Here is a 13,512-nt window from a genome sequence, read left to right on the forward strand (position 1 = left end):
GGCAGTTTACTAGTGGCCAAATACACCCTTACTAACCACCATCCTTCTGTAGGAGTCTGTCTGTGTGTGTGGGATAGGTGCTCCTTCTTTCAGGTTCTGAAAAATCACAGAACTGAACCGTGGTACCTTATCACTGCTGCATTAAACTCTGGTTCAGTTAGAACTTGCTGTGCATCTATGAATAGGAGCAGCCTAGAAAAACACAAATAATATGTCGCCCACCTGTTGTAAAACTAACTGTGCAGTTCGACTCCTGTTAAACGCAGGGTTCCATGCATTACACTATATCCACAAGAATTATAATCTTTCACAAAGTGTGCATAGTTGCTGTTTGTTGTCACTCACTCTGTTGTGGAATTAATGCCCTCTGTTCTCTGAGGTGTTCAGTCACAGTTTCAGTATCAGCGCAAGGACCCCTTGTACAAGCTGCTTGGCCAGATTTCTGATTATCATCTCTCACCTCGCTGTATTTCAGAATTTTCTTCCATGTCTGCTTGTTGGCTCCACCATAATACTCTGGCGGAGGGCTTAAGCTCCAAAATTCAGGAAACACAGGGCATATTGTCAGGATCTGAGCAGGGCACGATGGTTCGAGACATGCTTCAGGCGATAACCTACCAATCTGCTCCATATGAGGACATGTTGATCAAGTGTCACAGACACTGACCAGTGTGGGGCACGTAGAGCCACCGTGCACAGGACTGATGCAGCCAGAATGCACCAAAGCAGTTATTTGAGATTGCAGACGGTGGGTTCAGCACCATAGTCTATAAATGCTACTGAGAGACAGCAGCAGATAATGTGGCTGTGATTTAAAACCGGTCTCCGTAACATTCACTAGTGGGTGATGGATGAGGTTGGAGCATGAGGACCGGCTACTTGAGACTTACTAGTGCCTTGTAAATGTCCCTAGAGAAAGTGATCCTGGATGAAGCGCTTTTTGCGCAAAATGCGTTGGGACATAGTGGAAAGAACTCCGATAGATGAAAGAGAACTGACCAACTCTGTTATTATCAATGGAAACATTTTGTGGATTGAATAGAAATATAACTGGCCAAGACAGTTATCACAGCTGTACACACTTTTCTTTTTAAATTCGAATAAAAATAACAGATTAAATAGACGCGGATTGTTTTGAAGTTATGTGATGAGAAACTTCGTAAGCAGATTTAATTAAGCAAAGACATTGGGACATTCAGCATTTGAGTGCAGGAGGTGGTCGGTGGTGAATTTTCATCTTATTTACTCCATCCGATGAGAATATGGCCCTCTATATCTATCTCACTGAGGCGTGAAAGCTGCCCTCTCCATAATGCAGTCATTACATTTTTATCCCATATTTTTGCTATTAGAAACAACAGGCTATACAGAATAGCACTCAGGTCACCCTCAGGGAATTGTTTCTGCCTATTACAGTATGAACTTCATTTTAAAATGCACTGTTGTCGCTTTGAAACCGTCAGTCCAGAATAAGAGTTCAGTAACAGACTTGTATGGGCTTCCTTGGGTATACCTAAAATGACTTGTAAACTTTTCGCACAAAAGTCTTTTCTATCTTATGGCATATATTGCCAAATGTCTCCTATTCGAAAATGCACCCCTTGCTGCCTCAAGAACCGTGTTTTGCACTGAAACACCAAAGCAGTGTGTCTGTCAGCGTGTGCTGGTGTGTTCCTCTGCAGCCCACAGAAGGTTTCCCCTTCACATGCTCTCTGTGCCTTTTCAGTGCATTCACTGGGTGAAAAAACAGGGTCCTGTGCATCACTGAGGGAACAAGCAATTTCTTTCTGGTGCCCAGTATTGCACTGGAACCGAGAATGTTGAAAGATGGATTGAAAAGAAACTACATTCAAAATATAAGACAAGTTGAAGACATGGGTTCCCTGTGAGTTGCCATCCGTTGGTTGCGGACAGAATGAAGATGTCACTTTGAATCTTAGGTATTCTCATATAGAGACTGTGTCACAGGCACTACAGGGTTTCCTGCCTAAACACAGAGCTCATCCCAATGTAGAATTCCAAAAATACCTTTACTGGCTTTACAGTCACTTACATTAAAGCAGAATAATATCCTCTAAATCCCATAACACTTTTGTTAAGCTGAAACTCCTGCTATCAAATGAAAGTTCCTTTGAGAGAGAGAAAAGATGACGTGTCTGTTCAAGCAGCAACAGTAAACGTTTTAGGACTATATAATGTAAAGGGTACTTTAAACGGGAAGCCAGTGACAGGGTATGCTTTACATTCTGTTTTGCTGAGTCTTCAATTCATACATGAGGAATTAAGGGTGTGATCCAGAGTCTGAGGATGGAGCATGCATTCTGGGGATGGGGAATTGAAGGTATACTCTGAAGTTGGAGAATCTTCTGTGATCTCTTTGGTGCAGAATCAAGTGTGGCATTCAAGTATAGGGGAGCAGGTGTGTACACCGTGGCTGGAAAATCACACATGTGCTCTGTCCTTGGGTTATCTAACATGCACACAGGAAAATCGAACATGATCTTGGAAGGTGGAGAATCACATGTATGTTTCAAGACTGGAAAATTATGTTTCAGGGTTAGAGAGTCTACAGCGCATTGTGGTCTTATTTAGGACACAGTAGCTTTGAATCTTAAAAATGCAGGGGTTGGGGGACCTGAAAAAAACTTAGAAAAATTCAAGGGTGAGGACTGATTCGATCAGTTAAACTCCCACACAGCTGCTCGCCATCAGCTGCCATTCACATCACCAGCTGTGCTTTAAGGCACAACTTTGGCAGAGATAGGCCCCTGACTTTCTAATCACCTTCATTGGAAAGACTTGCCATACACCATCTCACCATGGTCGTCTCACTCCTCTTTCAGGGGAGATCCATGTGGTTGCGAGCAGTGTAGCAATGTAGTCTAACACCGGGTGCCACTTGCATGCAAATAGAGAAAAATGAGATCTATTCCATCGCAGGCGTTTGAGTTTGTGCAAGCCTCTTCATTTCCTCACCTCTGGTGACCTCAGTGTTAGGCGCATGTTGGTGTCCTGCAACTTTCTTTGTCCTCGCTCCATTACACAGTGGGACACATACAGAGATTGGATAGAGGTTGAACTGCCCCAAAGGCAGAGGAACAAAACGTTTCAGCTTAAGATGAGTCTCACCTCAGTCTCTAAGGCTGAAGAACCAACCATTCATTTTAGGCATGGATTAATGAGCCTGCATAGTCTCTTGCTATCAACAATCAGGCGTGTTATTCTGGATTGGAGAATGCTCTTCTAGCCTGGGCAATTAAGGGTGCTGCTTGGGAAACGAGATGTGAGGTTTCTCTGTGGGTCAGAGTGATCTCTGCTCCTGGTGAATAAAGTATGTACTGTAGTTCTGGAGAAAGGAACCTGCTCCCCCAGTCTTGAGAACTTAGGATCCCGGCCTTGGAGAATCAACCTGGATCTCAGGACCTGGAGAGTGTATACCATCTAGACCTAAAGGATCAGGTTTTATTTCTCAGGCTGGGGATCTTGCATCTTCTCCAGGATTGAAGGATAGGGCATGCACTTTGGGGAAGCAACCGAGTTCTCTGTATGTGATGTATTATGTGAATAGGAGCATAGCCAGTACTGTATCATTCTTTACAAAAGCGTATGACTCGATAAAACAGAGTGCTGCAGTCTGTAGCTTTGAACCTGCTGTCTGGGTATTGAACATTGCCTGATCTCTGGTTGTGAGGGCATGAAAGTGCCGCCTCGTTTCACTGGTCAAACACGTGCGACGGTTATCACATCTGTTATAGTCTAGTGACCTCTAGAACCTAAAGAACCTTCTAATGCATCTGATTGCTCATCAGCTCCAGTTCCACTTCATGAACTATGGTTTTGCATTGCATTCCTCTTTGTTAGCTATTATTTTATTTTCCTAATAATCCTTTGCATGTAAATGGTGGCATACCAGTCATAGTGTTATCTTTTGCACTTTGCAGAGTAAAGCGGTGAAATTTTTCACCCTTGCTGGGCAGACAATAGAGAGCTTTGTGAAGTCCCTGAGTGAGGTCGTCAAAGAACAGCAGGACTTGGATTCAGATGAGCAGCAGTTTGTGCTGGGCCTGGCCGGTGTTGTAACCAGTAAGTGTTCACTGTCTTTTTTTGGGCAGAATAGTTCGATAAACAGCTTTAGTTGAGTTTGATGGGCCAGATACTGAATGACTGGGGCGGCGGAGGCACTGCATTTGCCAGCTCAGCCACACCCGACTCGCTAAGGAGAAAAAGTTGATGAACATGGGTTCAGACGTCCCATCCTAAATAGGATGTACCTTCCAACGTGTGCACTGGTGATTGCTTGGCGGAGAGTGATTACTTGGCAGCTGTGTCACCAGCAAAACTTCTATCAATTAGTTTATAAATGAGATGGGAGTTGCAAGAGGTAAGCAGATAAAACAACGGACATCCTTTTACAGATAGCAGCAACCTTTTATCAGGGAGTCCAGGGTGTTTCGAAGGATGCTTTGTCGTTAGTAGTGAACTCACTGATCACATTTTCATCATTTATTGATAATTCATTTAGCACCGGAGATCCATGCACAACGATGACTCAAGAAATCTTGTGATGGAGTAACCCCTCCACTGAATTCTAAATCAGGCCCTTAGACTTTTGTGTTTACTATGACCTCAGGCCAGAGCAAGATTTCAGCTTCTTCTGCAGTAGCATTTTGGTATAAGGATGCCAGGCTCCTTAGCGCAATAGGCAAAACTGTTCAGGGAAATTATTTCTGTCCCTTTGATAGGCCAATATAGACTTGTTTCTTGCAAAATGGAAGCAAAATAAATGGGTGTCACATATATTTATTCTCTAATGTTCGTAAAGATCACAAGTTTGAATTTCAGAGAACTCTGAACAAAAGCAAGTTTGCCATCTTTCTTTTGCTAACCCGTTCATTAGTATGACTGTCGGGGTGGATGTGACACGGCATTACTGAGCGATCTGCTTCTAGAGACCGTGCTGGGCCTCCTCTTTAACAGGGAGAAGCTGCCTGCAGACTTAACTGATGAACAGCTTATAAAGTGCAGGTATGGGAGCCTGGGCACTAGCCATTTCAGGCCTGGTATAGATATTGGCGGACAGGCTACTCAGTTACAACGGTGCAGATATCCCATCCTCTGAAATCTAAATCCTATTATATCCTCTGGGATTTAGATTTCAGCAGACAGGATACCCCTCACCATTGTGAAGAAATAACATGTCTGCCATTATCTAAATCAGGCCCCTAGTAGTGATCTGTCAAAAACTTTCAAGAATTGCCCATGTTTATTTATAAATAGAGGTTTTGCAGTTGCTGTTTGCTCTAACAAGACCAAGAGGTAGTAGGCATAGCAGAGGTGTTTAATTTTCAGAGCATTTTTATTAAGCAATGACTAGTCAGGATACAATTCAGGGAAAAGCTAAACCAAATCATACCCAGCACATCCACACATCTTAAGCCCTACATCTTTACAATCACTAGCTTTAAATTTACTTAGAAAAGCAGCTAATTATTCTTTGACTTAAATAGATGCTCAACGGTTTATGAGCATGCCAAATGTGGAAGCGGTGAAGTAGAAAAATGTAGCCTCACACAAAACCAAAACTGCATCTAACTTGAATAGCACCAGAATGGCAAAGCCTAAGAAGGCAACAAAAAAGGTTTCAGAAGTACACTTCCCCAATGCATCAAAACAAAGCATGGTTAGGCGCTATAACACTTCTCTCAGATGTTACCTCTGTTCCCCAAACGAAACAGAAAAAAATAAGATGTCATCTAGAAAATGTGAAATGCTGCTGGTGCATTGCAGACACTAAGGCACTCATTATAACAATGGCGGTAAATCCCACTTACCGCCATGCTGACTGCTGCCAACATACCGCCGTAGCGGCGGATATCCACTTACCAAATTATGACACACACATACACCAATCCGTCACTATTCAGCTACAGACACAAATCCGCCACACCAAAGGTCAGTGATAAACTGACGGTAGCAAAACGCACATTGTTACGCCAACAGAACAATGCCCACAACATTATGACCCATAAAATCACCACGGCGGACTTTCAGTGGTGGTAAACCATTGGTGGTACATACCTCCGCGCTCAAAATACACACACTGAAACAAAACAACTTCACATTGGACAATTCAAACTACACACACCTGACACCCATACACACACCACACCCACACACCCACATTACCCACAACCCTTTATGACTACAAAGCATTGCCACCAGAGAGAGACAGCAAGACCACAGAAAAGACCAGAGACACACACCACTATCACCTATATACCACCCACACACCTTACATCACACACCCCAACACTTCACCCTATACACCCTCACCGACACCACTCACACTGCACCCATGGCACCACAACGACACCCCAGATTCTCTGAGGAGGAGCTAAGGGTCATGGTGGAAGAAATCATCCGGGTAGAGTCACAGCTATTTGGATCACAGATGCAACAGATATCCATTGCTAGGAAGATGGAGCTATGGCGGAGGATCTTGGACAGGGTCAAAGCCGTGGGGCAGCACCCAGGAACAAGGGATGACATCAGAAAGAGGTGAAATGACCTACGGGGGAAGGTACGTTCCATTGCAGCAAGACACCAACTTGCTGTACAGAAGACTGGCGGTGGACCCCCACCTCCTCCTCCACAACTAACAACATGGGAGGAGCAAGTCTTGGCAATCATGCATCCTGAGGGCCTCGCAGGAGTAGGAGGAGGACTGGCCTCTGGTAAGTCAACTATATACTACTACTACTACCCCCCTACTTGCATGTCATCCCATACTCCCACCCTCACTCTCACTCCCATCAGTCCACCACCTCCCTCACACCCATCCCAATGCCAAGCCCTGCATGCACCATCAGTGCATGGACACCACTCACAGGCCTGCATTGACACCTATCACTAAAGCATGCACACTAGAGACAATCAGCTAGCCCACCAAATAACAACTCACACAAGGCAAAGCTGCCAGGGCAGTAACAACCGTAGAGGGCAACCCACCCTTTGCACAATATGTTACACACAGAAACAATAACACTGCATTTACATCCCCACAGGTATCCCAGCCAATGTCACCGGAGAAGAGTTGCCAGTCACCCCAGAGAAGAGGCCCACAGTGATGACAACAGCTCTGGTTGCCTGGATCTAGATGACCAACCTGGCCCATCCGGGACCTCCGGACAGTCGGTTACCCAGGCACAGTCTCACACCACCACAGAGCCCCCCGTAGGAAACACCACCACAGCACCCATTGAGCGGGCCCATACCTGTGTCCCCAGGACACGTCATTCAGCAGTGTGTCTACCATTACAGGGACCTCAGGCCTCCCCACAAACCCAGGACAATCAGGGACCTGGGGCAGTGGCAGTAGGCACACAGTTCAGGGGACAGAGGCACAGGACAACAGGGAAGCTGGGAGGACTGCTGTGCGCCAGAAGGAGGACAGGCCCAGGGAACCGACTCTCCAGGAGGCACTCACCCCTTTCCTGGGAGCATACTAACATTTCTAGGATACGCAGGGCCAGATCATGGACAAGATGCAGGAGAACATGCGGCTGCAGGAGGGACAGTACGTGGGGATCAGGGAGGACTTGAAGTCCATTAACACCACCCTGATCTCCATTGCAGGCGTGCTGGCAGACATGGGCAACAGTATGAGGGAGGCAGTGGCACTCCAGCGGGCCCCTGCCACTGGCCAGACTACTGAACAGCCCTCCACCTCCGCCGCCGCTAGTGGACAGGAGGCCCCGCCACAGGACCAACAGGCCACCAGCACCCTTCCACCTGCAGAAGGAGAACCACCCAACAAACATTCCCTGCGATCCAGGCAGAAGTCAGAGACTATTGCCAAGACCCCGCCAGGAAATAAGACTCTCCTGACTGTCACCCTTATATCCCACTCTGTCACCCTGTCCACCTTGAACTGCCATTGCCCCCTTGGACAATGCACCTGGCTACAAATGAACAGGACTCTAACCCTCCATTACCACCCCAGCCCATTGTACTTCCCCGTTTTCATCAGAGCACTACAATAAACACACTTTGAAAAAACACAAGGATAGAGTTTGTCAAATGATTTAAGTATGTATTTGTTTAACAAGGTTTAAACATTGCAATTCAACTGTACAGTAATGTGTACATAGGAAAGACCTGTAGTTGGCTGCAGTGAACAGACCAGGAGCAATAGTGGGGCACCAATATCTGCAAAAAGAGATGCCAAAGGGTACAGTGAGTGGGAATAGAAGTAGGAATTCACAGCTTGCCAGTGACAATGTCAAATATGAAATTGTCAATGAAATGTGAAATAACACTGTCTTACCTGTGTGTCATTGGAAGTATTGACAAATCACTGCAGTTCTGCTGTCCTCATCCTCATCCTCTGCCTCCTCATCTTCACTGTCCACATGGTCCACTGCTGCCACTCGGCCATCTCCAGCCTCCTCCTGCAGAAAAGGCACATGGCGTCTCAAGGCAAGGTTGTGCAACATACAGCATGCCACGATGATCTGGCAGACCTTCTTGGGTGAGTAGCGCAGGGATCCACCTGTTAGATGGAGGCAATGAAAACTGGCCTTCAGGAGGCCAAAGGTCCTCTCTGTAATTCTTCTTGTTTGCCCATGTGCCTCATTGTAATGTTCCTCTGCCCTTGTCCTGGCATTCCTCCCAGGGGTCAGTAGCCATGATAGGTTTGGGTAACCTGAGTCACATGCAAATATCGAGGGACAACTGTTAGCCGCACACTAACCCTTATGGCCCACACCATACCCATACACCAACATCCACTGGATGGGAACCAGGGCTCACCTATTAGCCACACCCTGTGCAGTTGGCCCATCACATTTGGGATGCTGCTATTCCTCAGGATAAAAGCATAATTCACCAAGCCTGGATACTTAGCATTGACATGGGAGATGTACTGGTCTGTCAAACACACCATCTGCACATTCATCGAGTGGAAACTTTTTCGATTTCTGAAGACCTGTTCATTTTGCCGGTGGGGGGGAGGGACAAATGCAATATGTGTACCATCAGTTGCTTCAACAATTGCTCCAATGATGGTGGGGATATGTCCCATTGCATAGAAGTCAGCCTTTACTGTGGCCAAATCCTCCACCTGGGGGAAAACAATGTAGCTGCACATGTGTTTTATCAGGGCAGACAACACTCTGGCCAGCACTATTGAGAACATTGGCTGTGACATTCCTGCTGCCAAGCCCACTATCACTTGGAAAGAACCTGTTGCCAAGAAATTGAGTACTGATAGCACTTGCACAAGAGGGAGGATCCCAGTGGGGTGACAGATAGCAGATATCAGGTCCAATTGGGTTCACAGCTCTGTGATTGTGGCCCTGTCAAGTATATAGGTGAGGATAATGTGCCTGTCTTCCATTGTTGCCAAGTCCACCAGGGGTCTGTACACAGGGGATGTCTCCATCTCCTATTCATCCGCAGCAGTTGCAATCTATCTGGCAAAAGAGTGAGCAGCTGGTCATAATCTGTACATTGCAACCACTAAAGTTCAATGCATATTGTGACTTTTACAATTTATTGGTGGCATATGTCCAGAATGTAAAATTGTGAACTGTGATGCAGTTAGGATCCATGGGCTGACCCCCCCCCCCCCCCCCCCCCCGAAATGACGTCCGCCTGTCCTGTGTGGAGGGACAGGTGGATGTGAGGTAATTCCGCTGACGTTGTATGCTGTTGCAGGAGGCGGTTGGGAACCGCCGAGTAACTCCTCATTGGTTATCATTAGGCCCTGTGGGGTACAGTGGCCAATGGTGATGTACGCCTGCGGTGATGGTATGCACTGCCGCGGACGTCACCGCCATTTTCTATCTGTTCACTCACTTGCTACCTGACCTTTAACAGGAGAGGACCTACACTGCATGTGCTGCTGTGACCTGTGTCTGGAACTGACCATGGCTCGTGTGACTGGGGAAAGGGCCCCAGCCTTCACCTCTGCGGAGTTGGAGAGACTAGTGGATGGGGTCCTACCCCAGTACCGACTGCTGTATGGGCCTCCAGAACAACAGTTGAGTACACTGTGAGTACAATGCATGGGGGATGAATGCACGGAGGTGGTGTTTGTGAAGGCCTCGTGGGGGGGGGGGGTTGGTGGATGGGCCCTGGGCAGCGTGCTGCATGTATGCTGGGCCATGTCTGTGCAAATGGGGATTGGAAGGGGTATGTGGGCCATGAGTGTAACAGGCAGGACGGTCTGACTAATACCTTTCCCTGTGTATATTTCCTCTGCAGGTCAGCGCCCATCAAAAGAAGGATATATGGCATGCTATCGCCAAGGACGTGCGGATCCTGGGGGTCTACGGCAGGCGGAGCACCCTCTGTCAGAAACGGTGGGAGGACCTGAGACGCTGTGCACAGAAGACGGTGGAGGCCCAGCTGGGGATGGCCTCCCAACGAGGAAGGGGTGCCCATCGAGCCCTGACCCCCCTGATGGCCCGTATACTGGCGGTGGCCTATCCAGAGCTGGATGGGCGCTTGGGGGCATCACAGCAGCAACAAGGGGGTGAGTACAGTGCCCTTCATTACTGCATACACCTGGTGGGGTGGTATCCGGGTGGGGGATGTGTGCCTGTGGGTGCCCCTAGGCCAGGCCTGACATTGCAGAGTAGGTCCCATGTTGGGCAGGGTTCCGATGTGAAATTCCTCCAACCTAGCTAGTAAGCATCAACTACTGGGCAGGGGTGTGTGGGTCCTAGGTATGCTGCAGTTGGCGGTATATGTCCCTTCCCATGCCCTGGTGACTAGCATTTTAACTGGTAGTGCATTGCCTAGTGCGTAGGACTGTTCCCTGTGTGTGAGTGTGTTGTGTACGCCAACAGTGGTGTTGGTACCACCATTCACCAAGTGTATCCTTTGTCTCTCCCCCCCCTTTTCTTGTTTTGACACCCTGTCCTTATGTGCATTCGCATCATCCGGCGGAGGGGCAGAGGCACTGGCGACGGAGGGAGCGGAATCCCACAGGACCCGGGAGGCAGAGTCTACAGACGATGAGGGCACCTGTGGGACAGAAGGCGAGTGGAGCACCAAGGTGGAGACTGGAGGGGACAGTTCGGACACGGATACCTCCTCTGATGGAAGCTCCCTGGTGGTGGCGGACACCTCTCTGCCCACACCAGCTACAGGGACAGCTGCAACCCCCGTACCAGCACTGCCCTCCCAGCAGCCCCTCAGCGAGTTTCCTGTGGCCACTCACCCAGGAGGGTGGGCATCTATTTCGCCCCAGGCACCTCAGGCCCTGTCCCAGTTAGCCCTGCTTCCCTGAGTGAGGAGGCTATTGACCTCCTGCGATTCATCTCTTTTGGGCAGTCAACCATTGTCAATGCCATCCAGGGGCTGGCAGCCCATTTGCAACAGTCCAATGCATTTCTGAAGGGCATTCACACTGGCTTGGCGGCCCAACAGAGATCAATCCAGGCTCTGGCCTCCTGACTGATGGCAGCCATTGTCCCTGTATCCACCCTCCAACTTCATCTACCCAATCCCATTCCCCTCAACCCCAACCTATCCCAAGCACACAGGCACACGAGCATGCACACAGGACAACACACAAGAGTGGCACATGCAAACACAAGCACCGCACTTATTCCCACAGGCACTCACACAAACACCATCCAGATGCAGACATACCAACATCCACTGCCTCCACTGTGGCCCCCTTCTCCTCGTCCTCCACCTCCCTCCCAGTTGCGTCTACACTCACACCTGCATGCACTACATCCTCATCCACTACCTCCATCACCAGGACACCTATCAGAACACACACCTCACTGGCAGTCACCACCACAACAGCCATGCACAGGTCCCCTGTGTCCTCTCCCACTGTGTCTGTGCCTCCTCCTCCCAAAGTAAACAAACGCAAGCACTCAGGCACCCAACAGCCATCCACCTTACAACAGCATCCAGCCCATGCACCTGCACCCAAGCACGACTGACAGACAGCTCCTACAACCACTTCCTCTTCTTCCTCTCCCAAACCTTCTCCCTCTTCCCGTCCCAATGTCTCTAAGAAACTTTTCCTCTCCACCGTTGACCTTTTCCTTCTCCCTCCTCCCCCCGTCCTTCATGTCAGGCCAGGGTGGTAAAAACCCAGGAAAGCACCTCAGCCACCCAGTCCACGGGCCCAGTTGGTGGGAAAGGATCCCGGGCACTAGGCAGCCAGACATAAAGGGTGCATGCCCCAGCTGCTGCCAGGAAGGGCAAGGAGCCACCCCCAGCTGCTGCCAAAAGGAGCAAGGAGGCATCCCCAGCTGCTGGCAAGAAGGGCAAGGGGCCTGCACCAGCAGGCAGTAAGGACAAGGGGTATGGTGCTGGGACTCTGTCGGGCCCACACCACCAACCATGGTGGTACAGCCATCCGAGGCTGCAGGGGATGGGCAGGAGCTTCACCCAACCACCACCACCACCAACTCCGCCAGCAGCACCACCACCATCACCGCCACCAGCAGCAGCACCAGTGGGCAGCCGTCTGAGGCTGCAGGGGAATGGGCTGGGGCCTCCCCCCACAACTACCACCAGCAGCACCAGCAGCACCACCACTGAACAGCCGTCACCGCGGACGGACATTGTGTAGTCCTGCCTCCATGGGCCGTTGTCAGGCCTTCCCCCTGCAAATCCTGTGGGTATGACACCCAGGTGAGAGACTGTGACCTTGCACTCCCCAAGATCTGCATCACAGGGCACAATGCCTCCTCCAGAACCAGTGGAGAAGCCATCCACTCACTCCATTCTACCCAGGATAAAGCTCACTGGGCACAATGCCCCCTCCAGAACCAGTGGAGAAGCCATCCACTCACCCCATCTTCCCCAGGGTGAATATCACTGGGCATGATGCACCCTCCAGAACCAGTGGAGAAGCCATCCACTTGAGAGACTGTGGCCATGCACTCCCCAGCACCAAGCACAGGGCATGTTTCCCCCTCCAGAGCCAGAGGTGTTGTTCCATCTGCCGGCTGAGGTGCCCCCTGTTCCCCGTCCCCCTGAGGTGCCTGCCTTTTTTCTGACTGATGCCCCTGCAGTGTTCTCTCCGTGTTGTTGCAGGAGTCAAGGGGGGCCTTGGACTTTTGATTGTGGCCCTGTGGCCCACGAACATTGAGGACTGGGCAGTATCCCTTCATTTGTAAATATGTATATACTTTTTGATGCACGTATTGCTACTATATCTTATTACACTCACTTTTATCTATTTGAGTTGCCCTTGCATTATTCCTGAGGGGTATGGGGTAAATATGTTATGTAACTGCATCTGCTTGTGTGTATGGTGTTTGGGGTGTTGCATGTGCGTGTGTGTGTGTCACTCTTCTTTTCCTCCCTCCCTCTCCTGTGTGCTAGGCAGCTGTGGTCACTGTGGTTGTCTTCGCCGTCGTTGGTGTTTGTGGTGGAGCACAATGTAAAGCAACATTGGAAATATGTGCAGCTCGGGCTCCATGGTGGCGTGGTTCTTCCCTGAGTCTCCACAGACGAGTCCTTTGAATTCTGAGC

At 49.2% G+C, this 13,512-nt stretch overlaps 1 protein-coding gene across 1 annotated transcript in view; it reads left to right on the forward strand.

Annotated features, from left to right (window-relative positions):
* Nucleotides 1-13,512, forward strand: part of HSF2BP (heat shock transcription factor 2 binding protein) — a 173,486-nt gene that overhangs the window by 66,158 nt on the left and 93,816 nt on the right. Inside the window, exon 5 of the mRNA XM_069203238.1 lies at nt 3,942-4,083. Within this exon, the coding sequence (XP_069059339.1) occupies nt 3,942-4,083 (142 nt within the window). The remainder of the gene's footprint in view (nt 1-3,941; nt 4,084-13,512) is intronic.

Source organism: Pleurodeles waltl, chromosome 8 (genome assembly GCF_031143425.1).
Source record: "Pleurodeles waltl isolate 20211129_DDA chromosome 8, aPleWal1.hap1.20221129, whole genome shotgun sequence".
In the NCBI taxonomy this organism is placed as follows: Eukaryota; Metazoa; Chordata; class Amphibia; order Caudata; family Salamandridae; genus Pleurodeles; species Pleurodeles waltl.